A 24,116-nucleotide genomic window follows, 5' to 3' on the forward strand; every position below is an offset into this window, starting at 1 on the left:
CCATTGGCTGCAGTTCACTTGGGTATGTGAAGGTATCTCAGAACAGCTTCACTAGTCAGTCCTCCACCATGCTGTAGGATGCAAATATATGAGCTTAATTTGAGCTTTAAAGCATTAATTTAAGCATCCCCTTGAATAGTTGGATGGGTGTACTTTTTATCGCTGATAGTCTTCATAGTTGCAATTGCTTTTGCACAAAAAATTGTAGAACTTGGAAGAGTGCCTGTTGTGGAAAGTAAAATACTGTGGAACAAGGATTTAGTAGTATTAAGAACAAACTCTGCATCTGTTTTCCAAAGTGTGAACTCCATGTTCCTATAGTCATGGCACATAGTGTTGCCTACTGTGTGTCTTTATCCAAAGCACCCATCAGAAAAACAGTGGCATACTTTGATGTGAGAAGCTTCCTCAAGATTTTCATGGACCAGACTATAGCTTTCAGATGTTCCCTCTCTTTTATCCATGTTCTACCACCTGGCAGCTAAGGACAAGAAAGTCTCAAAGGTGTTAATTTACAGAAGGATAAAGAGAAGCATTTGAGAGACATACTTTACTCCTTTTTTGTGGTGTAGGTCTCTCTCCCTAAAAGTCATGAAGTTTACATGGACAGAAGGGAGCTAATATCTTTCATATGAAGAAATATACAAGCAATAAGGTGGTCACTTGTCAGTCCATTCACCAAATTGTACTAGTTATGTAATTCCACCTCCAGCAGAAGATCCTAGATACAGTGGCTTGTTAATGATTAGCCAGAGGGGTACTCTTTTATGAATATGTAGTAATATCTGTTGAATCTTTCTTCATTGCTTCACACTACTGCTTAAATCCTGCTGTTAAAGAACTGTGTGCTTTCCTGCACAAGAGAAAAATAACATATTTTAGCTTACCTGAAAATTTCCTTTCTTCCAATGGGAAAGTCCACAGATTCAGCCCCACCATGGACAAGTCTTGAGATTTCTTTTTGTGGGGGCCCTGGTCTTCTGGCAAAGAGGAGTAGACGTTCTTCAGTAAATTAGGTTGACAGGACTAAGCTGATTATAGAGTACAACTTGTTAAATCAGCTAGTTACCTGAGAACAGCTATGGAAGTTATTTTGAATTGCCAGTCTTCAGAGGTCAGATGAATCCCTTCCTAACAGCTATTGACAAATCTGGTTCTGTTTCCTTAGCAGGACACAGACTGAAATCCCACAGTTAAAGATTTGTAGACCTTCGTGCCACAAGAAAGAACGTTTTCAGGTAAACACAGATGCATTTTCCTATTCTCCTTCCCCCACAACCAAACAGTCAAATCTATCAATTTGGTCACTCATTTTTACTCCCTACCTCTTTGCGGGATTATTCTGTTTCTGCTGCAGCCACCCTTGTTGCTCGTCTTTCTGTAGATTGGCCCTCTAAGTCTCCATGTTCTTTCATCTCTACTGCAGAAAGTTCAGCAGTTCCAGATGTTTTGCTCTCTCCCCTTCTAAACAAGTTAGTGGTGGATGGTCTGCTCTGCTTCCTGTGGCCTATTTCCCTCACATTTAAAAGATTCATGTGTTAAGTGAGGACAGAAACAACACTGGATGTGAGGTCCACTGGAGTTGGGAGTGGTGGGTTAGGACATTTGCTGGTATGGGAGAGCAGAGGTTGAGTTGCCCGCCTAGTGCCAGAGTCCTAAGGCAGGTGTTCAAAATCCAATACTGTCTTGGGCATGCTGTAACTTTTGGCAGCTAAATCTATTGTGCTTTATTCTGATTGGCTTTTTTTTCGTGTGCTACCATTCTCTACAGACATTGGTTATTATAGCATAATATTCAAAATTAACTAGAAAAGGGTTTGTTTGTTTATCCTAAGGGTGATATAACTGGAGGTTTGTAATGCTTGATGCTGAAGCCTCACTAACATAGACAAAGCCTTAATTACGGCTAGTAAATTAGTCTTCACAACCTGCATCTGTTCCAGGCATGTGACAAATTTGCTAACGGAACTGCTGTTGGAAATCATACAACAGGAACATGAACAGATGTTCAGTGGATGTTGGTGTATAGCAGACTGCTATATTCAAGCATATCTGGCAGCACTTTTATATTTTATGTACATCATTTTCTGGGTGAATGAGTTGTATTTTAACAATAACCTCTGCTTGCTGTATCCCAAAATATGTAAAAAGAAGAGGCTAGAATAGTGTTCAGAGGCTAAAAGTGTGACCTAGAAGTAACAGTGCAAAGCCCTTGCAATACTTGCAGATTTTCTTTAGAACAAACTGTTTCCTACTATGAAGTTTGATAGAGAATTGACAGCACCTCCTCAGTCTGTTCTTAAAAACGTCCAATGATGGGGATTCCATAACCTCCCATGGAAGCCTGTTCCATATCTTAACTTCGCTTATAGTTAAAAATATTTTCCTAATATCTAATCTAAATATCCCTTACTGCAGATGAAATCTATTTACTTCTTGTCCTTCCTTCAGTGGACATTTGTTCAATTCAGTGATCAACTGTTCTCCATTGTTTTTATAATAGACCTAATAATTTGAAGATTATCAGGTCTCCCCTCCCCCCGTCATCTTTTCTCAAGACTAAACATGCCCAGTTTTTTTAACCTTTCCTCATAGGTCAGGTTCTTCTTTGAGTGATGGTCCTCTAGTATTCCACTGAGGGTTATATGCATGTGCCATGTGTCCAGAGCCAGAGATTTTGCACCCTTGCTCTACCTCATGGTTTTGTCCGAAGTGATAAATTGCGGGGTGAACCAACAGTACCCTCAGTTCCTTCTCACCTCCATATGGTGTGAGTCGGAGCCTCTGCTGTTTTGATCGGGGGAATCTACCTTATGTCTTGTGATGTACTTTCTAAAATACAGAAAAAAAGACTTATATTCTTGTAAATAGTATTTTTGTTATTTTTTGTTGTGTTTTTAGTGTTAGTAGTAGTTTTTAGGCTTTTAAGGACTTCGGGATGCCATTTTGCCAGTCTCCCACTTCCCTCCTGAATTCCACACCTGAATATTAGATTATGCTGAAAAAGCAAGATCTGCGCTTCCTGCCCTTGCTTGTTCTTGGTTAGCGATGAGCACCAACACCTCCTTTACTGTTTGGGGGAAGCCCACATTGCATCCAGGTGTAGTATCTGCCTCTCCTTCCCAAGCCAAACCCAGGAAGGCTGGTCTCTCTGCCTCAAGAAGCACCTCATGAAGGTTGCCAGGAGGCCACAGTCAGATCCAGGCTGGGGAATCCTCCCCTTTACATTTACCTGAGTAATCAAGGAGCATACCTCCCACTGCGGAGCTCCAGTCCAGTTCTGCTGGTACCAGTGCTATGGACATTGTGCCAGGGTCTTGTCATGAAGCAAGGAAGCATGCAGTAAGTCTTCCTCCAGACCCGAGAAGGATACTGCTTCATCCATAGTTCCAGCCACAGAGAAGCAGTGCATTCCAAGGCGCTCAAGTTCGATAAGAAGCCGCACAGACCGTCTGATCCATCGGTTCCATCCACCGAGCCGTGTACTCCTTCCAGGTTGGCACCACCAAATTCAAGGGAACCTTCGGTTCTGAGGCAGTCCTACGTTCTAGCTCCAGTTCCAACTGCGGAGTACGAATTATTGACACTGGGGAGACTCGAGTCATCCCCTGAGCCAAAGGTGAGGTCTCTGTTTCTTCAAGTGCCATCACCTCTTAGGGGGGTACGTTCTCCTACCTTAGATTTGCCTCCTTCAGTTCATGTTCCCACCTGTTCCCCTCTGGCTCCTATCCTAGAATCAGAGAATACTAGGGTTGGAAGGGACCTCAGGAGGTCATCCAGTCCAATCCCCAACTAAATCATCCCAGCCAGGGCTTTGTTAAGCCTGACCTTAAAAATATCTAAGGAAGGAGATTCCACCATCTCCCTAGGTAACGCATTCCAGTGTTTCACCACCCCCCTAGTGAAAAAGTTTTTCCTACTATCCAACCTAAACCTCCCCCACTGCAACTTGAGACCATTACTCCTCGTTCTGTCATCAGCTACCACTGAGAACAGTCTAGATCCATCCTCTTTTGAACCTTTCCTCTTTCAGGTAGTTGAAAGCAGCTATCAAATCTCCCCTCATTCTTCTCTTCTGCAGACTATAAAGAATCCCAGTTCCCTCAGCCTCTCCTCATAAGTCATGTGTTCCAGTCCCCTAATCATTTTTGTTGCTCTCCGCTGGACGCTTTCCAGTTTTTCCACATCGTTCTTACAGTGTGGGGCCCAAAACTGGACACAGTACTCCAGATGAGACCTCACCAATGTCGAATAGAGGGGAACAATCACTTCCCTTGATCTGCTGGCAGTGCCCCTACCTATACATCCCAAAATGCCATTGGCTTTCTTGGCAACAAGGGCACACTGTTGACTCATATCCAGCTTCTCATCCACTGTAACCCCTAGGTCCTTTTCTGCAGAACTGCTGCCGAGCCATTCGGTCCCTAGTCTGTAGCGGTGCATGGGATTCTTCCGTCCTAAGTGCAGGACTCTGCACTTATCCTTGTTGAACCTCATCAGATTTCTTTTGGCCCAATCCTCTAATTTGTCTAGTTCCCTCTGTATCCTATCCCTACCCTCCAGCGTATCTACCTCTCTTCCCAGTTTAGTGTCATCTGCAAACTTGCTGAGGGTGCAATCCACACCATCCTCCAGATCATTTATGAAGATATTGAACAAAACTGGCCCGAGGGCCAACCCTTGGGACACTCCACTTGACACCGGCTGCCAACTAGACATGGAGCCATTGATTACTACCCACTGAGCCCGACAATCTAACCAACTTTCTATCCACCTTATAGTCCATTCATCCAGCCCATACTTCTTTAACTTGCTGGCAAGTTCCTGGGGTTCTGCCAGTTGCAATGGCACCGCCATTCAAACTGGACTCTGATTTTTTGGCATTGGAGGACTCGGATGGCGCATAGAGTTCGCTCCTTCTGTATGATATGACTACTCTAAGGTTTTGCCGACTCAGTGGCAGTACCCTCCCTTTCCCCAGCAACGGAGCCATGGTACCACACTCCTTAGGGCCCTCCACAGCAACCGCTGGATCTGCCTGGTTGACTGTACTCGGGGTTGTGGCCGCAGTATCTGCCTTCATAACCTTCTGGCTCCCCTTGAGGAGTCCCCGATCTCACCTCTTCGACTGTCATCAAGTAGGCATTCTGAACCAGTGTTGGAGAGGACTTCACTTAGTCCAACTCTGATGGTACTGCTGTAACTCGAGCAGTTCTCTTTGTTGCCTACAGATCGCAGTGTCTTTGACTCTCTCCTTGCCCCCGGATGACTACCATCAGGTCCAGGGACTGTTATGTAGGGTGGCTGATGCCCTCCACATTCCTCTGGGGGAAGTCCAGGACAAACAGCACCAGCTGCTTGATACCTTACACACCTCAGTACCGGCCGGAGTCACTCTATCAATCAGCAATGCCATTCTTCAATTGGCCCGGACTGTCTTGCACACTCCAGCCACTTGCACACCCCACGCCTAAGGGGGCGGAGAAGAGATACTGTGTACTTGCAAAGGGGTCTGAGTTTCTGTTGTCTCACCCCCCTCCACCCAATTCTCTCGTCATACAGGCAATGACAGAGCAGGCCCGACAACAGCACTCATTCTCCACCCTGACAGACAAAGAGGGCAAGCAACTGGCTCTTCTGGGTCGCAAGATATTCTCTTCCAGCCTCCAATTTTGCATCTCCAATTACTTGGCTCTATTTGCTAAATACGACTTCTTTACCTATGGCAAGTTGGTGAACTTGGCAGACAAACTTCCCAGAAGGATCAAGCCTGCTTCCAGGCTATGCTACAGGAGGTGAAATTAGTTGCGAGGACAACGCTCTAGGCCACAGTGGATGTGGCACACTTCTTCGCACACAATGGCTATGGGGATCATCTTGTGGAGGGAGTTATGGTTGCATTCGTCAGGTTTTCCAAGGGAAGTTCAGAATACCATAGAGAATGTCTCTTTCAATGAATTTTATTTCTTCAATTAGAAGACTGATGATTCCTTCCACCCCCTCAAAGAGCCACTCTGCAGTCACTGGGTATTTACACATCAGCACTCAAGTGAAAGTTTTAACTGCTCACTACTGGCACAATGTTTTAGAGTTCCCCAATTCTTCCATCAGTGGTCCTATGATCCTCCTTGCAAGTTGCAGAAGACCCAACAACCCCGCTCTCTGGGTTCATTGTCACAAAGTTCAGCATCTCATACTCAGTCTTTGCAGAAGGGATATTTCTGAGTGCACCTAGAGAGCTGCCATCCATCCTGGATCATGCTGTACACCCAACATCTTTGAGGGTATCTAGCACGCTTTTTACCAGCTTAGAGTTTGATAACAATGGAGAAATGGGTCCTGGATGTCATTTGACATGGCTATATGATTGAGTTCATGACGTTACTTCATCCATGTTCTCTGGAAGCAGAGGACAGTTCCAGATCCAGAAGAGCTGATTTTCCAGAGGATTTCTAGTCCTCCTGTTCTGGCCAGGACTTGCCTTTCTGTTCTTGGCCACATGATGGCTTGCACCTACATTACTGCCTTTTCTTATCTCTGCTTTCGCTGCTGTGACTCCAGGGGACCTATTCTTCCACATGTCGCACCGTGGACTTTCTACTTAGAATCATAGAATATCAGGGTTCGAAGGGACCTCAACAGGTCATCTAGTCCAACCCCCTGCTCAAAGCAGGACCAATCCCCAATTTTTGCCCTGATCCCTAAATGGCCCCCTCAAGGCTTGAACTCTCAACCCTGGGTTTAGCAGGTCAATGCTCAAACCACTGAGCTATCCCTCCCCCCCTTAATGGTTCCCCACAAGGTTCTTTCCTCCCTCCAGTGGTGGGTGGACCCAGGTCAGGTCTGCACCGGGATACCATTCCTTCTATCCTTTCCAAGCATAATGGTCATCACAGACTCATTGCTTGTAGGATGGGGCACCCACATGGACAAGCACATGACTTAAGGGACTTGGACCGGTTGGGAATCCCGGATGCCCATCAACAACTTGGAACTTCGGGTGGTGCAGAGAGTATGTCACGCATTTTTCCCATCCCTTCAGTCCTGACATGGTCTCATAATGTCACCACTGTTTACTACATCCCCAAATAAAGGTGCATGAGGTCCCTTGCACTTTGTGTGGAGACAGTTCATCTTTGGGATTGGTGCATTGCCCACAAGATCCTGTTGTTGGCAGCATACCTTCCTGGCCCTCAGACTGTAATTTCAGACTCTCTCAGTAGGAAATTCATGACTGACCACAAATCAGAGCTCCATGACACTGTGTTCGCCAACATTTTCAAACACTGGGGGACTCCAGCCAGGGACCTCTTCTCCTCCCATGCCCACAGCAAATGCATCCAGTACCGCTTTGGGAAGAAGGGAGGCTCGGCGCCCTTTCCCAACTTGAACCCCTAGTCATCCGCTGGTCAAACCAGATCAATTACACCTTTCCTCCCTACTGTTCCTGCTGCATGTCCTATTGAAGATCAGATAGGAGAGAGCAATGGTCATTCTGATCACCCCATTCTAGTCTTGCCAGTTCCAGTTTTCCCTTCTTCTCTGCATGTCAGCATGTCCTCTGCTTCCACTGCCAGCTTTTTCGGAACTCCTTACACAACATAGTGGCAGGATCCGGCATTCTGATCCACAGACTCTTCACCTCAGAGTTTGGTTTTTGGATGAGAATGTTTGTGAGTGGGACTGTTCGTGAGCAGTACAAGACACTGTCTCGAGTAGCAGAAAAGAGACCACAAGGTGGTCCTATAGAGCCAAGTGGAAGTATTTCACTACATGGGCCCAAAAGAGGGGTCTTGCCCTTGAAGATGTGGACATCCCTCCTCTTTTGGACTATCTCCTCTCCTCTTTACTCATCCCTTGACTATCAGGTTTTGGAAGGGCAGGTCTCCTATGGACTTACCCTCCCATTCAATCCCCAAGGGGACCTCAACCTTGGCCTCATGGCGTTGATGACCTCGCCCTTTGAACCTCTGGCCTCCTGCTCCATGTCTCTCCTCTCCATGAAGATTGCCTTCTGGATAGCTATTACTTCTGCAAGAAGGTTTGGCGAACTGGGAGCCATGATGGCAGATGCCCCCCACTTTACCCCATTCCATAAAGACAAATTTTCCATGTGCTTGCACTCCAAGTTTCTGCCAACGGTTGTATCCCGATTTCATCTCAAACAATCCATACACTTACCTGATTTCTTTCCAAAGGAATGGCACCTTCATCCCCTTGACATCTGCTCAGCCCTGGCTTTTTACTTGCCGAGGATGAAATCATTTAGAAAGTCTCTGAGACTTTTTATTGTTATAGTGGAAAGTATTAAAGGGCAAGCGACCTCCACTCAGAGCATTTCTAAGTGGGTTTTGGGGTGCGTTACACTGTGTTATCTCTTATCTCCACCCATTGGTGTATGAGCCCACTCCACAAGAGTGCAAGCATTGACTATGGCTGTGCTTCATGACATACCACTTAGGGACATATGTTGGGTGGTCAGGTCGAGTTCGGTATGTACCTTCTCTTCCCATTACTCCTTGGTGCGAGACTCTGCAATGGATGCCTCGTTCAGTGTGGCTGTTCTTCATTCCACAGTTCCATCATCTTCCTCTCACCCTCCTCCTAGCTAGGTACTGCTTGTTAATCACCTTCAGTGGAATACAATGGGGACCATCACTTGAAGAAGAGACAGATAAATAATCTCCTTAACTGGGGGTTCTTTGAGATGTGTGGTCCATATCCATATTCTAATCCCTCCCTCCTTTTCCTCTGCTGTGGAGTTTTTGGTTTGCGTTGGCAAGAAACTGAGGCCATGGTCAGTTTGCCCTGCTTTTTATCGCCTTGGACGAAACCATGAGGCAGAGCAAGGATGCATGTGCAGACCAACGAACACTTTTACTTTCAAAATCTCTGGCTCCGAACCATGGTGAATGCATATAACCCTGTATGTAATACAGATACGGACCACACATCTCAAAGAACCTCCATTTACAGGGTAAGAAACCTCCTATTTTCTGAAGCTTTCATAATTTTTGTAGCTCTCCTGGGCTGTCTAGAAATGATGTGGGCAAATTGGATAATACGGTGCCCAAACTGGACACAGTTGGAAGTAGGTAAGTAATTATTTTGGCACCAGCCTATATAATAATATAGTATGTGTTTATGTATGATATACATTGTTTTGAACTTCTGAAGGTTATGAAAATAACTAAAAGAACAGTCTTGACAGTCTTTCTGTCAGACATGAAATGCTGTAATTGGACACTGAAGCATTTATCTATAATCATTCTGTATGAAAATTAGAAGAAGGAATAAAGGGAAGTAGTTTTTTGCTCCAGATAAAACCTTTACACCACATCACACTATCTTGTAGTCTTCCCCTCTCTCTTTACTGAAGATGTGGGGCCAGATCCTGGCCAAGCCGCACTTGATGTAGGTTTGGGATAGGGTGAGGAACCTAAACCTCGTCAAAACTCAGAATCAACTTGGAGCAACCTAAGCTTGCTCTAATTTATGCCAGACGCTCAAGACCCAGAGACTGTTCCAGTATCTAGGGACAGCATAAAGTCTTGACTACTCCAGTAGTCTTGACTGCTATTCTTTACTTTTCCAGCCAAGCGTCCTGTGCTGGTCAGAAGGAGTAATGGTGGTGTAGGAGCCATTATGGCAGCTCTGTCTCCCAGGATAGTGAGAGAATCCTCACCAGCATTGCACTCGTTGATTGGCTCAAAGCTCCCCAAAGGTAGGGCAGGAGCTGGGCTGTAGAATTTATGATCAGGAGATAGAGGTGACCTTGCAAGTCACATGAATTCACTGTTAACTTTTCACTGAGAATGGTATGAAAATGAAAAACTGGTATTTTACTTCGTTGTTCTGAACTATGCTGTTCCCTCCATGTAATGTATTTGTATTAAGTGCCAATGATAAAGAATTCACACAGAAGTTAAATTTAATTAGAATTGTATAATTCTTAACATTTATGTCATGCTTTATAACTTCAAAATGCTGTACAAATATTCAGATTCTGAAAATAGAGAAGTATTAATTATGTAGCCACAGACACTGAATTGTAATGTCTGGGTTCTTTCTCAGACCCTAATATGTAATATGCAGCTACTGGCTTGATGATTTGGATGCCTTTTGCCCTAGCTCTACCCATGTTATATAGCAATAGAAGCTTCTTTGCCTTAGCTGTTTTTAAAAAAACAACACATCAGCACACCGCTCTTCTTCACCCAAAAATAAATGGGGGGAAAAAAAACAAGGTGGGGAAGAGGGGGCAAGGAATTTGTGTCTAGTTTTGCTCTACACCATTACTTGGACAATTTGCCCATGCTTTCAAGTGCTGAGAAGGAGAGTCATCAGACTTGCTACCTGCAGGTTGCAGTTCACCTTCATGCAACAGAACTCAACCCTCAGTTACTCCAAGATTCAAGTACTGCCAGCCAAAGCCATAGATCCCCTTCTCTCCTGCCACCCCAGAAGCCAGGACATGGGAGTTAGGAATCCTAACAGCTTCCCCTTGTGTGGAGGAGGCATAGAGGGGACTCCAGTGACTCCCTTTCCTCCAGTATGGAATCTGGAATGTCTATGAAACGACTGTTCCATGTGTCTTTATCCAGAACCACACCTGGTAGTCAGTGTGGGGTAGGGTGGGAGAGATCTACCTACTAAAGAGCCTAGCAGGATTTTTTTTGGGGGGGGGAGGAGGGTTTCCTGCCTCCTTAGGGGCAGGCATTTCTTTTTCAGACCTCCCTTTTGCAGAACAGAAATTGAAAACAAGAGTGGTGAGGAATGTTTAATTCAATCAGTTGTGTCTTTTTAGAGCTGTGTGGCCAGGTTTCTCTGAGGGTACTTGAATCCTATTTTTTTTGTTTTCTTTCACTGAACACTGGTAGCAGCTATTTCCCTTGAAGAACCTCTGGAAGTGCAAACTTAGCAGACAAACAAAAAGAAAGGAGAAAGGAAAGGTCTGTATCTCCTGTTTTTCCCACCCCCTATTGTGGAATTCAGGAATAGAGCTCTTGTTCTCTGGGCATCTAGACCCATCCTCTGAAGCTCCACCAGCCAACTATTTCTGAAGACACCTCAGGCCAGGCAGGAGCAGAGCCAAATAAGCAGTTGCTTTAAACGGCATCCAGAGGATACTCATACCCTTCTTCCTCACATGGTAAGCCACCTAAAGCACAGCACAGCTAGTCCAGCTGGAGTGGGCATGAAGTTCCTTGGGCTTCCATCGTTACTGCTGCTGCTGACTGTGATGCCCCATCTGGTTGTACCTTTGACAGCAACTCAGACCCTGTGTAGCACTGGATGCTGGTAAGGGATTTCTGGGTTTAGGTGTTCATTCATTTAGTATCTCTCTGACTCCTGTCCTCCAGGTGATATGCCAGCCCTCATTTCCAGTTGGCCCTTCTTAGGTGGGTTTCATCATTCAGATTCTACGTGTAGGGATGTCTCAGCACCTCCTGAGTTGGAGGGTAGTGCACCATACTAACTGCATGACCAACCCTGTTTAATAAAGGTCCACTGACTGATGTGGGTATCTTCATGGCTCCTAACTTGCTGATTCATTTGGAACTACTCAGTAGGCAAAGAGAACGTGGGGAGAACCTTGCTTGTCACAGGGGATGTAGGAATGCCAATAGCAATTAGTTGATTGTTCAGCAAGCAACAGCACAGTAATGAGTGGGCACTATGTGGTCAGGCAAGTACCAATACAACCTGCTGCCATGGCTGTACTGGCCCTATTGGGGCTCAGCCTCTCACAGGTCACAAAGCAGGGAACCTTCGCATTTCTCAGCAAAGAAGCAGCAGTTTCAGTCACCATCAGCATTGATTCTGTGTGTTGGAGTTTGATCTTTTTCTTGTGGCATTTGAAGCTATCTTAAAAGCATCTTTATGTGTGTGTGTGGGGGGAGAATATGCAAAACCCATAATGGGGCAGTAGTCAGCCAATTTCTAGATATAATGGATTGCAAAATATCATACATTAAATCTTCATCAGATGCATAAAGTGAAAAGTACAGTGAGGAGATTTTGTATACACACAGACCATAAAAAAATATACATTGTAAGGAGAGTGATCACTTGAGATGAGCTATTACCAGCAGGAGAGTGGGGTGGGGGGAGAGAAAACCTTTTTAAGTGTTAATGAAGGTGGGCCATTTCCAGCACATTTCCAGGAGTTAACAAGAACATCTGAGGAACAGTGGGGGTGGAGGGAGAAAAAAACAAGGGGAAATAGTTTCACTTAGTATAATGTCTTAACCACTCCCAGTCTCTGTTCAAGCCTAAGTTAATTTTATCCAATTTGCAAATTAATTCCAATTCAGCAGTCTCTCGTTGGCGTCTGTTTTCGAAGTTTTTTTTGTTGAAGAATTGTCACTTTGAGATCAGAAATCGAGTGACCAGAGAGATTGAAGTGTTCTCCGACTGGTTTATGAATGTTATAATTCTTGACATCTGATTTGTGTCCATCTTTATTCTTTTACGTAGAGACTGTCCAGTTTGCCCAATGTACATGGCAGAGGGGCATTGCTGGCACATGATGGCATATATCACATTGGTGGATGTGCAGGTGAATGAGCCTCTGATAGTGTGGCTGATGTGATTAGGCCCTATAATGGTGTCCCCTGAATAGATATGTGGGCACAGTTGGCAACGGGCTTTGTTGCAAGGATAGGTTCCTGGGTTAGTGTTTTTGTTGTGTGGTGTGCGGTTGCTGGTGAGTATTTGCTTCAGGTTGGGGGGCTGGCCTGTCTCCCAAGATCTGTGAGAGTGATGGGTCGTCCTTCAGGATAGGTTGTAGATCCTTGATGATGTGTTGGAGAGGTTTTAGTTGGGGGCTGAAGGTGGTGGCGAGTGGCATCCTGTTATTTTCTTTATTGGGCCTGTCCTGTAGTAACAGTTAACTTAGGCTTGAATAGAGACTGGGAGTGGATGGGTCATTACACAAAGTAAAACTATTTCCCCATGTTTATTCCCCCCCGCCCCCCACTGTTCCGCAGACGTTCTTGTCAACTGCTGGAAATGGCCCACCTTAATTATCACTACAAAAGGCCCCACCCTCCCCCCCCCCGGTCCACTCTCCTGCTGGTATTAGCTCATCTTAAATGATCACTCTCCTTACAGTGTGTATGATAACACCTATTGTTTCATGTTCTCTGTGTATATAAATCTCCCCACTGTGTTTTCCACTGAATGCATCCAATGAAGTGAGCTGTAGCTCATGAAAGCTTATGCTCAAATAAATTTGTTAGTCTCTAAGCCCTGGTCTACACTAGGACGTTAGGTCGAATTTAGCAGCGTTAAATCAATGTAAACCTGCACCTGTCCACACAATGAAGCCCTTTATTTCGACTTAAAGGGCTCTTAAAATCGATTTCCTTACTCCACCCCTGACAAGTGGATTAGCGCTTAAATCGATGTTGCTGGCTCGAATTTGGGGTACTGTGGACACAATTCGATGGTATTGGCCACCGGGAGCTATCCCAGAGTGCTCCATTATGACCGCTCTGGACAGCACTCTCAACTCAGATGCACTGGCCAGGTAGACAGGAAAAGAACCGCGAATTTTTTAATCTCATTTCCTGTTTGGCCAGTGTGGCAAGCTGCAGGTGACCATGCAGAGCTCATCAGCACAGGTGACCATGATGGAGTCCCAGAATCGCAAAAGAGCTCCAGCATGGACCGAACGGGAGGTACGGGATCTGATCGCTGTTTGGGGAGAGGAATCCGTGCTATCAGAACTCCGTTCCAGTTTTCGAAATGCCAAAACCTTTGTGAAAATCTCCCAGGGCATGAAGGACAGTGGCCATAACAGGGACCCGAAGCAGTGCCGGGTGAAACTGAAGGAGCTGAGGCAAGCCTACCAGAAAACCAGAGAGGCGAACAGCCGCTCTGGGTCAGAGCCCCAAACATGCCGCTTCTATGATGAGCTGCATGCCATTTTAGGGGGTTCAGCCACCACTACCCCAGCCGTGTTGTTTGACTCCTTCAATGGAGATGGAGGCAATACGGAAGCAGGTTTTGGGGACGAAGAAGATGAGGAGGAGGAGGAGGTTGTAGATAGCTCACAGCAAGCAAGCGGAGAAACCGGTTTTCCCGACAGCCAGGAACTGTTTCTCACCCTAGACCTGGAGCCAGTACCCCCCGAACTCACCCAAGGCTGCCTCCTGGACCCAGCAGGCGGAGAAGGGACCTCTGGTGAGTGTACCTTTTGAAATACTATACATGGTTTAAAAGCAAGCATGTGAAAGGATTACTTTGCCCTGGCATTTGCGGTTCTCCTAGATGTAGTCCTAAAGCCTTTGCAAAAGGTTTCTGGGGAGGGCAGCCTTATTGCTTCCTTCATGGTAGGACACTTTACCACTCCAGGCCAGTAACACGTACTCGGGAATCATTGTAGAACAAAGCATTGCAGTGTATGTTTGCTGGCATTCAAACAACATCCGTTCTTTATCTCTCTGTGTTATCCTCAGGAGAGTGAGATATAATTCATGGTCACCTGGTTGAAATAGAGTGCTTTTCTTCAGGGGACACTCAGAGGAGCCCATTCCTGCTGGGCTGTTTGCCTGTGGCTAAACAGAAATGTTCCCCGCTGTTAGCCACAGGGAGGGGGGAAGGTTGAGGGGGTAGTCACGCGGTGGGAGGAGGCAAAATGCGACCTTGTGACGAAAGCACATGTGCTATGTATGTAATGTTAACAGCAAGGTTTACCCTGAAAGAGTGTAGCCACTGTTTTATAAAATGTGTCTTTTTAAATACCGCTGTCCCTTTTTTTTTCTCCACCAGCTGCATGTGTTTCAATGATCACAGGATCTTCTCCTTCCCAGAGGCTAGTGAAGCTTAGAAAGAAAAAAAAAACGCACTCGCGATGAAATGTTTTCCGAGCTCATGCTGTCCTCCCACACTGACAGAGCACAGACGAATGCGTGGAGGCAAATAATGTCAGAGTGCAGGAAAGCACAAAATGACCGGGAGGAGAGGTGGCGGGCTGAAGAGAGTAAGTGGCGGGCTGAAGACAGGGCTGAAGCTCAAATGTGGCGGCAGCGTGATGAGAGGAGGCAGGATTCAATGCTGAGGCTGCTGCAGGACCAAACCAGTATGCTCCAGTGTATGGTTGAGCTGCAGCAAAGGCAGCTGGAGCACAGACTGCCACTGCAGCCCCTCTGTAACCAACCGCCCTCCTCCCCAAATTCCATAGCCTCCACACCCAGACGCCCAAGAACGCGGTGGGGGGGCCTCCGGCCAACCAGCCACTCCACCACAGAGGATTGCCCAAAAAAAAAGAAGGCTGTCATTCAATAAATTTTAAAGTTGTAAACTTTGAAAGTGCTGTGCTTAAAGTGCTGTGTGGCATTTTCCTTCCCTCCTCCACCATCCCTCCTGGGCTACCTTGGTAGTCATCCCCCTATTTGTGTGATGAATGAATAAAGAATGCATGAATGTGAAGCAACAATGACTTTATTGCCTCTGCAAGCGGTGATTGAAGGGAGGAGAGGCGGGTGGTTAGCTTACAGGGAAGTAGAGTGAACCAAGGGGCGGGGGGTTTCATCAAGGAGAAACAAACAGAACTTTCACACCGTAGCCTGGCCAGTCATGAAACTGGTTTTCAAAGCTTCTCTGATGCGTACCGCGCCCTCCTGTGCTCTTCTAACCGCTCTGGTGTCTGGCTGCGCGTAACCAGCAGCCAGGCGATTTGCCTCAACCTCCCACCCCGCCATAAACGTCTCCCCCTTACTCTCACAGATATTGTGGAGCACACAGCAAGCAGTAATAACAGTGGGAATATTGGTTTCGCTGAGGTCTAAGCGAGTCAGTAAACTGCGCCAGCGCACCTTTAAATGTCCAAATGCACATTCTACCACCATTCTGCACTTGCTCAGCCTGTAGTTGAACAGCTCCTGACTACTGTCCAGGCTGCCTGTGTACGGCTTCATGAGCCATGGCATTAAGGGGTAGGCTGGGTCCCCAAGGATACATATAGGCATTTCAACATCCCCAAGAGTTATTTTCTGGTCTGGGAATAAAGTCCCTTCCTGCAGCTTTTGAAACAGACCAGAGTTCCTGAAGATGCGAGCGTCATGCACCTTTCCCGGCCATTCCACGTTGATGTTGGTGAAATGTCCCTTGTGATCCACCAGAGCTTGCAGCACTATCGAAAAGTACCCCTTGCGGTTTATGTACTCGGCGGCTTGGTGCTCCGGTGCCAAGATAGGGATATGGGTTCCGTCTATGGCCCCACCACAGTTAGGGAATCCCATTGCAGCAAAGCCATCCACTATGACCTGCACATTTCCCAAGGTCACTACCCTTGATATCAGCAGATCTTTGATTGCGTGGGCTACTTGCATCACAGCAGCCCCCACAGTAGATTTGCCCACTCCAAATTGATTCTCAACTGACTGGTAGCTGTCTGGCGTTGCAAGCTTCCACAGGGCTATCGCCACTCGCTTCTCAACTGTGAGGGCTGCTCTCATCTTGGTATTCATGCGCCTCAGGGCAGGGGAAAGCAAGTCACAAAGTTCCATGAAAGTGCCCTTACGCATGCGAAAGTTTCGCAGCCACTGGGAATCGTCCCAGACCTGCAACACTATGCGGTCCCACCAGTCTGTGCTTGTTTCCTGAGCCCAGAATCGGCGTTCCACAGCATGAACCTGCCCCATTAGCACCATGATGCATGCATTGGCAGGGCCCATGCTTTCAGAGAAATCTGTGTCCATGTCCTGATCACTCACGTGACTGCGCTGACGTCGCCTCCTCGCCCGGTATCGCTTTGCCAGGTTCTGGTGCTGCATATACTGCTGGATAATGCGTGTGGTGTTTAATGTGCTCCTAATTGCCAAAGTGAGCTGAGCGGCCTCCATGCTTGCCTTGGTATGGCGTCCGCACAGAAAAAAGGCGCGGAACGATTGTCTGCCGTTGCTCTGACAGAGGGAGGGGCGACTGACGACACGGCTTTCAGGGTTGGCTTCAGGGAGCTAAAATCAAGAAAGTGGGTGTCTTTACATCAAGGAGTATTTCAGGCAGGACTTCACGGAGGGTTCCAATAAGAAATGGTGCACCTAAGTTATCGTTCTTATTGGAACAAGGAGGTTAGCCTGGCCTCTGATTGATACATGGCTAGATTTACCTCGCAGCACCTTCTCTGTGAGTGACTGCAGTGTGACCTAGAGGAATGAGTCCCCTAGACAGGAGAGGAGGCAAATGAGTACAAAACAAATCTGGTCTATTTCTTGTTTTGACCCACTCCATCTATCTTTTACATCTTTGGCTGACAGCAGACGGTGCAGAAGGACTGCATGCCATCCACATCTCATGGCTGCTCGGCAGAAGATGGTACAATAGGACTGCTAGCAATCCGTATCGCCTGCCTGCCTGGCAGAAGATGGTACAGTATGACTGCTAGCAGTCCGTATCGCCTGCCCGCTCACCATAAGACGGTTCAATAGGACTGACTGCAGGACTAAAGAGAATGACCTGGTCAAGTCACTCCAAATTTAGTCCCTGCGCCCATGTCTGCCCAGGTGCTCCTGATCGACCTCACAGAGTCGACCAGGAGCACCTCGGACATGACGATGACGGCTACCAGTCGTACTGTACCGTCTGCTGCCACAAGGCAAGGGGTTGCTGCTACTGTGTAGCAATGCCGTACCACGTCTGCCAGCACCCAGGAGACATAGGGTGACGGTTACCTGAGCGGGCTCCATGCTTGCAGTGTTATGGCGTCTGCACAGGTAACTCAGGAAAAAAGGCGCGAAATGATTGTCTGCCCTTGCTTTCACGGAGGGAGGGAGGGAACGGGGGCCTGACGATATGTACCCAGAACCACCCGCGACAATGTTTTAGCTCCATCAGGCATTGGGATCTCAACCCAGAATTCCAATGGGTAGCGGAGACTGCGGGAACTGTGGGATAGCTACCCACAGTGCAACACTCCGGAAGTCGACTCTAGCCTCGGTACTGTGGAAGCACTCCGCCGAGTTAATGCACTTAAAGCACTTAGAGCATTTTCTGTGGGGACACACACACTCAAATATATAAAACCGATTTCTAAAAAACCGACTTCTATAAATTTGACCTTATTCCGTAGTGTAGACATACCCTAAGGTGCCACAAGTACTCCTTTTCTTTTCATGGATACTAAGTTTTTTAAAGCACCTATTTTTCAGTTAAATTTAATTTAAGCTAATTAACACATGTAAATTCTCAGAAAATTTATTCTCTGCCCAAAGTGCCATCTGTCTGGGGAGGATACTCTGTATTTCGTGTAGCGCACGTCTACACTTCCTTGCAGTCCAGACTACAGAGGTGTGAACTGCAGTATGCGCTGTAACTCCTCTATTTCAGACTCTGCCAGCATGAACTAAAATGTTCCTAGCTCATGTTCCTAGTTCTCCTGTTTGAAGAGGGCTAGAATGATCACATTTGGGGGAGGGGGGCGGTGACTGGGTGCTAGGGACTCTAGGATATAGTTACTTTGAGTCAGGTTTTTGCAGTGTGGATGCCAGAGCCCTAGGTTCGAACATGGGTTAGAAATGTCTTAAAATAGAGTTAAAATACAATGTAGATGCCCAAGCCCAGGGTTTCCTTACACAGGTCAGCTGACTCGAGTCCAACTAACCCTGAGCTTACATTGCAGTGTAGTTATACCCATGGTGACCTCCAGGTGATCCTAATCATTATATTAACGTTTGAGCCTTTGATACTCCATATAAAAAAAAAATTGATTACTAATTTCTTTAGCCGAGTTTTGAATGGCTGCACCTTCCAGAGCCCCGTATATATCATGAGGTTCTTCAGAAGATCTAATGGTGATTGGATTTTTTTTTTTTTTTGGCCCAGGTCTCGTGTGTTACAAGTGGTGTGCAAGAACTATCCTTTGACTGCTGGGATCGCTAGAGATACTGATGATTTTATTGTTTCTCTTAATCCTAGTGGGCATATTTATTTAATCTAATCTAATCATTCACACATCAGACCTTCCCCCCCACCCAAAAAAAAATCACACCACACACCTGGGGAGGTTGTGACATTAATTATACTATTTTATAGGGAGCTCTTAAATCTCTTTAAATACTCCACTTGTAGTGTTTAAGTGGAGAGCTTCACAAAACATATATGGTAAAGAATGAAAAATTAGGCACCACCAGCAACCACACACCACACAACAAAAACACTAACCCAGGAACCTATCCTTGCAACAAAGCCCCTTGCCAACTGTGTCCACATATCTATTCAGGGGACACCGTCATAGGGCCTAATCACATCAGCCACACTATCAGAGGCTCGTTCACCTGCACATCCACCAATGTGATATATGCCATCATGTGCCAGCAATGCCCCTCTGCCATGTACATTGGTCAAGCTGGACAGTCTCTACATAAAAGAATAAATGGACACAAATCAGACGTCAAGAGTTACAACATTCAAAAACCAGTCGGACACTTCAGTCTCTTTGGTCACTCAATTACAGACCTAAAAGTGGCAATTCTTCAACAAAATAACTTCAAAAACAGACTCCAACAAGAGACTGCTGAATTGGAATTAATTTGCAAACTGGATACCATTAACTTAGGCTTGAATAAAGACTGGGAATGGATGTGTCATTACATAAAGTAAAACTATTTCCCCATGTTTATTTCCACCCCACCCCCCCCCGTTCCTCACACGTTCTTGTCAACTGCCTGAAATGGCCCACCTTGATTATCATTACAAAAGGTTTTTTTCTCTCTCCTGCTGGTAATAGCTCACCTTACCTGATCACTCTTGTTACAGTGTGTATGGTAACACCCATTGTTTCATGTTCTCTGTGTATATAAAATCTCCCCACTGTATTTTCCACTGAATGCATCCAATGAAGTGAGCTGTAGCTCACGAAAGCTTATGCTCAAATAAATTTGTTAGTCTCTAAGGTGCCACAAGTACTCCGTTTCTTTTTGCGGATACAGACTAACAGGGCTGCTACTCTGAAACCTGACATTAGGATGTTACAGTACAGCATGATGGAATCAAACAACATTGGGTGGTGGTAAACTTGATCAGCTTTGAAAACTTTTGGCAATGCTGACATCCCTTGAGATATCTATGGTATTAAAGGGATAGAGTGAACTTCGGAATCACATTTCTCTCAGAATTCCGCCCCACGTTTATTACAATAAATGTGTAAGATTTCTGTAACTGGAAGATATTATAGAAAACAGAACAGGGTAGATAAGTCATATGTTTCTATTTAAATGAAACCTTTGTAATACTAAGTTTGAAATTATAACAACCTGTGTTAAGGCCTAAATTTATTATAATCTATTAAATGTGTTTAAATTATGTACATAAAGGGTATTAAGCAATATCATTTTGCTGCTAAAATTTTGGAAAAAGTTAAACCACTGACCTGGTGTAAGATCACTGGCTAAGCACCTGAAAGCAGTGTGTTGAAGTACTACACCAACTTTTGAGATCAGGTGCAGAGAGACTAGTTCAGTTCAATTTCTTCGTTCATTCAAAGTTTAGAAACCAACCGAGAGTTGAAAAACCAAGAAGGCTTGTTTTTTTCTTCCAATGTATTAATAAGAACTAGATGTGACAGGATGAGTTCCAGTACTTCTCAAATCTTGAAGGACATGATGACCAGAAGCAATCAGTTAATTTCTCTAAAGGTAATATTCCCTATGTTTAATAAATCAGTTAGTTTTACGTACAAAACTTGTTTTGGGAAATTTTTTTATATGTATCAAACATGTTTAAGGTAGTTTTATTTAAGAAAAAAAATTTAAGGCTGTTTTTGTGCATTTTTAATTAAATTTGAATTTCCATCCAGTTAGACCTCGACACAAATCACAAGTAAAAAAGTTATCAACTAGTGAAAATAAAGAATGCGTCATTCACCATTTACCGTTTTCTAACATAATAAAAAGCTAAAAAGTAAGAATCTGAATAAAATGTAAATTAAAGTGTACAATTGTTTTAAATGTATGTGCATAGTCCATCTATTTGATTAGCAAAAAGATGCACTAAATTTAGTGTGAAAGCTATATTTTGTTGAAAAACAACATGTTTTAATGATTACTGAGCAATGGGAGTCAACCTTTCTTTAGGAAAATAACTAAAAAGTACAAATGCAAAACAAGATTAAAATCAGTTATTTAAATCGAGGTTTCCTGCGTCCTGATTTAAATCATTATTAAAACCATTAATTTAAATGTATTTGAATTAAATCATCCCACTCTCAGACAAAATGTAACTTTATCAGTTTGCTTACTTTGACCGTTTGATGGCATTTTGTAAACAATCATCCTCTAGTGATTTTTTTTTGGGGGGGTGGGGGAAGGGTGGGGTGTTTGTTTTAGATAGGAACAAGAAAGGAAAAAAAGCCTGAAGTGTCTGGGGAAGGCCCATCAAAGTGAGAAGAGCAGGATCTGCAAAGGGTTTTGTCCTCAGACTAAAAAGGAGCGGGACTTTTGTTTAAAGCAGCTCTTCATGGAGGCAGCTCTTAGCCCTCAGCCTCCTGCGGTGTGGCAAGACCCGGCACCGAGCGCCTCCGTGCGAAATGCCCCGGCGGCGGCAGGGGCTGCACCTCGGTTGGACTCTGACTGAGACCCGCAGCACCAATGCTCCCCGGTACCGCAACCGGCGACATCGGCTCAGCACCGCTCCCACTCTCCTGGTCAGAAGTGGCATTGGAAGCTGGAAAAGGGAGGCTCTCCTACGCACAGACCAGCTTCCCTGGAACCACCTGTGGTGGTGCGTCCCAGAGGGGAGTGCCCAGGAGCAAGGGCTACAGCCCCGGGACTGTTGACTCTGGCCCTGAGAGGGGAGCCGTTGAGTCTGGTACTGTGGGACTCCCCGACCTGCAGCGTGGTAGAACTCGAGCTGCCATCTACTCCAGGCACCTTTGCGGCTGCGAGGGACCTTATTGCCATGACGGCATCAGCATCCCCTCAGCTACATGTCAAGGCCCTGGTGCCTCTGTTGTACAGCAGCGTCTCTGGGAAAGCCAGCCCTGGTTCACCCGTTGGCACCATCAGTTGAGCTATGGCACCGATCCCGCTCTCAGCACTGTTCTTGCTCTCATCGTCACTTGGAGTCCCAACACCGCTCTCCTTCGTGGCGCCAGTCGTACTTGTCAGGGGCAGGGTCTTAGCAGGCGCACGGGCAGGGACCCACTCAGTGACTGTTCTGGATGCCATTGGTGTACCGCCAGGCCTAAGGTGCTCTGTTTGGGGCTTCCCGATTGGCCCCTTCCGAGGCGCAATTGCCAGAGGCTACTGCCATTCAGCCTGCTTCGGGGGGCATGGAGGTGGCGGCTACTCTCCTCACTTCAGGACCTTCTCCGATCCCAATTGCTGGGCCAGCCTCTGAGATCGGTGACACAGAACAGCGGGCCCCAACACTGCAAGGGGCTCTAGATGACCCTCTTCCTCCTCACCTGATGAGGCAGTAGCAGGTACTTTGTCTCCTCCAGTAGACCTCTGTGCCCACCGGGACCTCCTGCGCAGGGTGGCATGAAATATGAAGCTTCAGGCAGAGGAGGTGGTGGAGTCGGAGGACCCTGTGGTGGACATTGTAACTGCAGAAGCCCTGTCAAGGGTGGCCCTGCCTCTCATTAGGACCATCCAGACTAATGCCGCGACAATCTGGCAGGCCCTGGCGTCCATTTCCCCGACGGCCAAGGGGGTGGAACGGAAATACTTTGTCCCCTTGAAGGGGTAGGATTACCTGTTCACCCACCCACAGCCCTGTTTGCTCGTGGTTGCAGCTGTGGATGAAAAGGAGCGGCATGGCCAGCAGGTTCCAGCGCCCAAGTTGAAGGACGCCAAGCGACTTGATTTGTTTGGACGCAAAGTCTATTCTACGGGGGTGGGGGGGCTTCCACTCATGATCACTAATCAGCAGGCACTCCTGAGTCATTACAATTTTAACTCCTGGAACTCCATGCTGAAATTTAAGGAGCTGGTGCCTCCGGAGTCCAGAGAGGAGTTTGGGGCTTTGGTTGACTGGGGCAAAACAAAGGCACGGACCTCTTTGCAGGCCTCACTAGACACTGTGGACCCAGCTGTGCGTACTTTGTCCTCAGGGATCGCGATGAGGCATACCTCCTGGCTGCAAGCCTCCGGCCTGCCCGCAGAGCTTCAAAAGACACTGCAGGACCTCCCCTTTGATGGAGAGGGCCTGGTTTCAGAAAAGACTGCCTCAAGACTGCATAGCCTTAAAGACTCGAGGGCGACAGTGAAGTCCCTGGGCATGCACACCCAGTCTACCCAGCGGAAACCCTTCAAGCCTCAGCACGCACAGCAGCACTCGTATCCTCCTCAGCCGAGGGCAGGATTTCTATAGGCAGTGGGGGCATAATGGCAGAGGAAATCCTCCAACCCCCCGTCAGGACAAGGCCTGGTCCCGACCAAGCCATTTGTCGAGCTCAAAACAGGCCTTTTGAAAGGACGCCTGAGGACGGTGTACCAGACCTCACTCAGGATTCTACCCCACCTTTCTTGCATCGCTTATCCCATTTCCACCGTGCTTAGTCTCAGATAACCACAGGCCGCTGGGTCCTCCGCATGGTGGAAGTGGGATACTCTCTCCAATTTTCTTCCTCCCCGTCCATCTTCAGGGACCCTTCTCACAAGCTACTCCTTATTCAGGGGGTTCAGGCGCTCCTTGCCATGGGGACGATCGAGGAGGTTCTGAGGGAACTAAGGGGCAGGGGGCTTTACTCCCGATATTTCTTAATCCCCAAGGCCAAGGGGGGCCTCCGGCCCATTACGAACCTGTGTGGACTCAACAAATTCATGGTAAAGTTGAAGTTCCGCATGGTCTCCTTGGGCACCATTATACCTTTCCTGGTCCTGGAGACTGGTACTTTGCTCTCGACGTGAAGGACGCGTACTTCCACATAGCGATTCATCTGGCTCACAGATGCTTCCTCCGCTTTGTGGTCAACCGCGAACACTACCAGTTCATGGCCCTTCCCTTTGGACTTTCCACGGCCCTCTGGGTGTTCACCAAATGTATGTCGGTCATGGCAGCCTTCCTTCGTCGACGGCTGGTGCAAGTATACCCTTACCTCGATGACTGGCTGATCCAGAGTCACACCAGAGAACAGGTGCAGTCCCATCTCCGTCTGGTCAGGGACA

General features: G+C 46.6%; 2 protein-coding genes across 22 annotated transcripts in view; both read left to right on the plus strand.

Moving 5' to 3' along the window:
• GPHN (gephyrin) overlaps window positions 1-24,116 on the plus strand; it is a 590,200-nt gene that overhangs the window by 90,834 nt on the left and 475,250 nt on the right. The window contains exon 2 of one of the 21 annotated variants that reach the window (XM_073348369.1): window positions 1,169-1,238. The exons of the other annotated variants lie outside the window; for them this stretch is intronic. The gene's annotated coding sequence lies outside the window, so the exon portion shown is untranslated. The remainder of the gene's footprint in view (window positions 1-1,168; window positions 1,239-24,116) is intronic. 21 annotated transcript variants of the gene reach the window in all.
• LOC140912939 (myb/SANT-like DNA-binding domain-containing protein 7) lies at window positions 13,335-15,739 on the plus strand. Its single transcript, XM_073348377.1, has 2 exons — window positions 13,335-14,190; window positions 14,779-15,739. The coding sequence occupies exons 1-2, from the start codon at window positions 13,608-13,610 to the stop codon at window positions 14,862-14,864; spliced, it is 669 nt and encodes a 222-aa protein (XP_073204478.1). The 5' UTR covers window positions 13,335-13,607; the 3' UTR covers window positions 14,865-15,739.

The sequence above is a fragment of the Lepidochelys kempii genome, chromosome 6 (assembly GCF_965140265.1).
Source record: "Lepidochelys kempii isolate rLepKem1 chromosome 6, rLepKem1.hap2, whole genome shotgun sequence".
Lineage (NCBI taxonomy): Eukaryota > Metazoa > Chordata > Testudines > Cheloniidae > Lepidochelys > Lepidochelys kempii.

Bases quoted from the DNA above. Each gene is read 5' to 3' on its own strand.
- LOC140912939 (XM_073348377.1), top strand. From the start codon at position 13,608: ATGCAGAGCTCATCAGCACAGGTGACCATGATGGAGTCCCAGAATCGC. The intron at 14,191-14,778 runs GTGAGTGTACCT...TTTCTCCACCAG, and splicing joins AGGCGGAGAAGGGACCTCTG to CTGCATGTGTTTCAATGATC.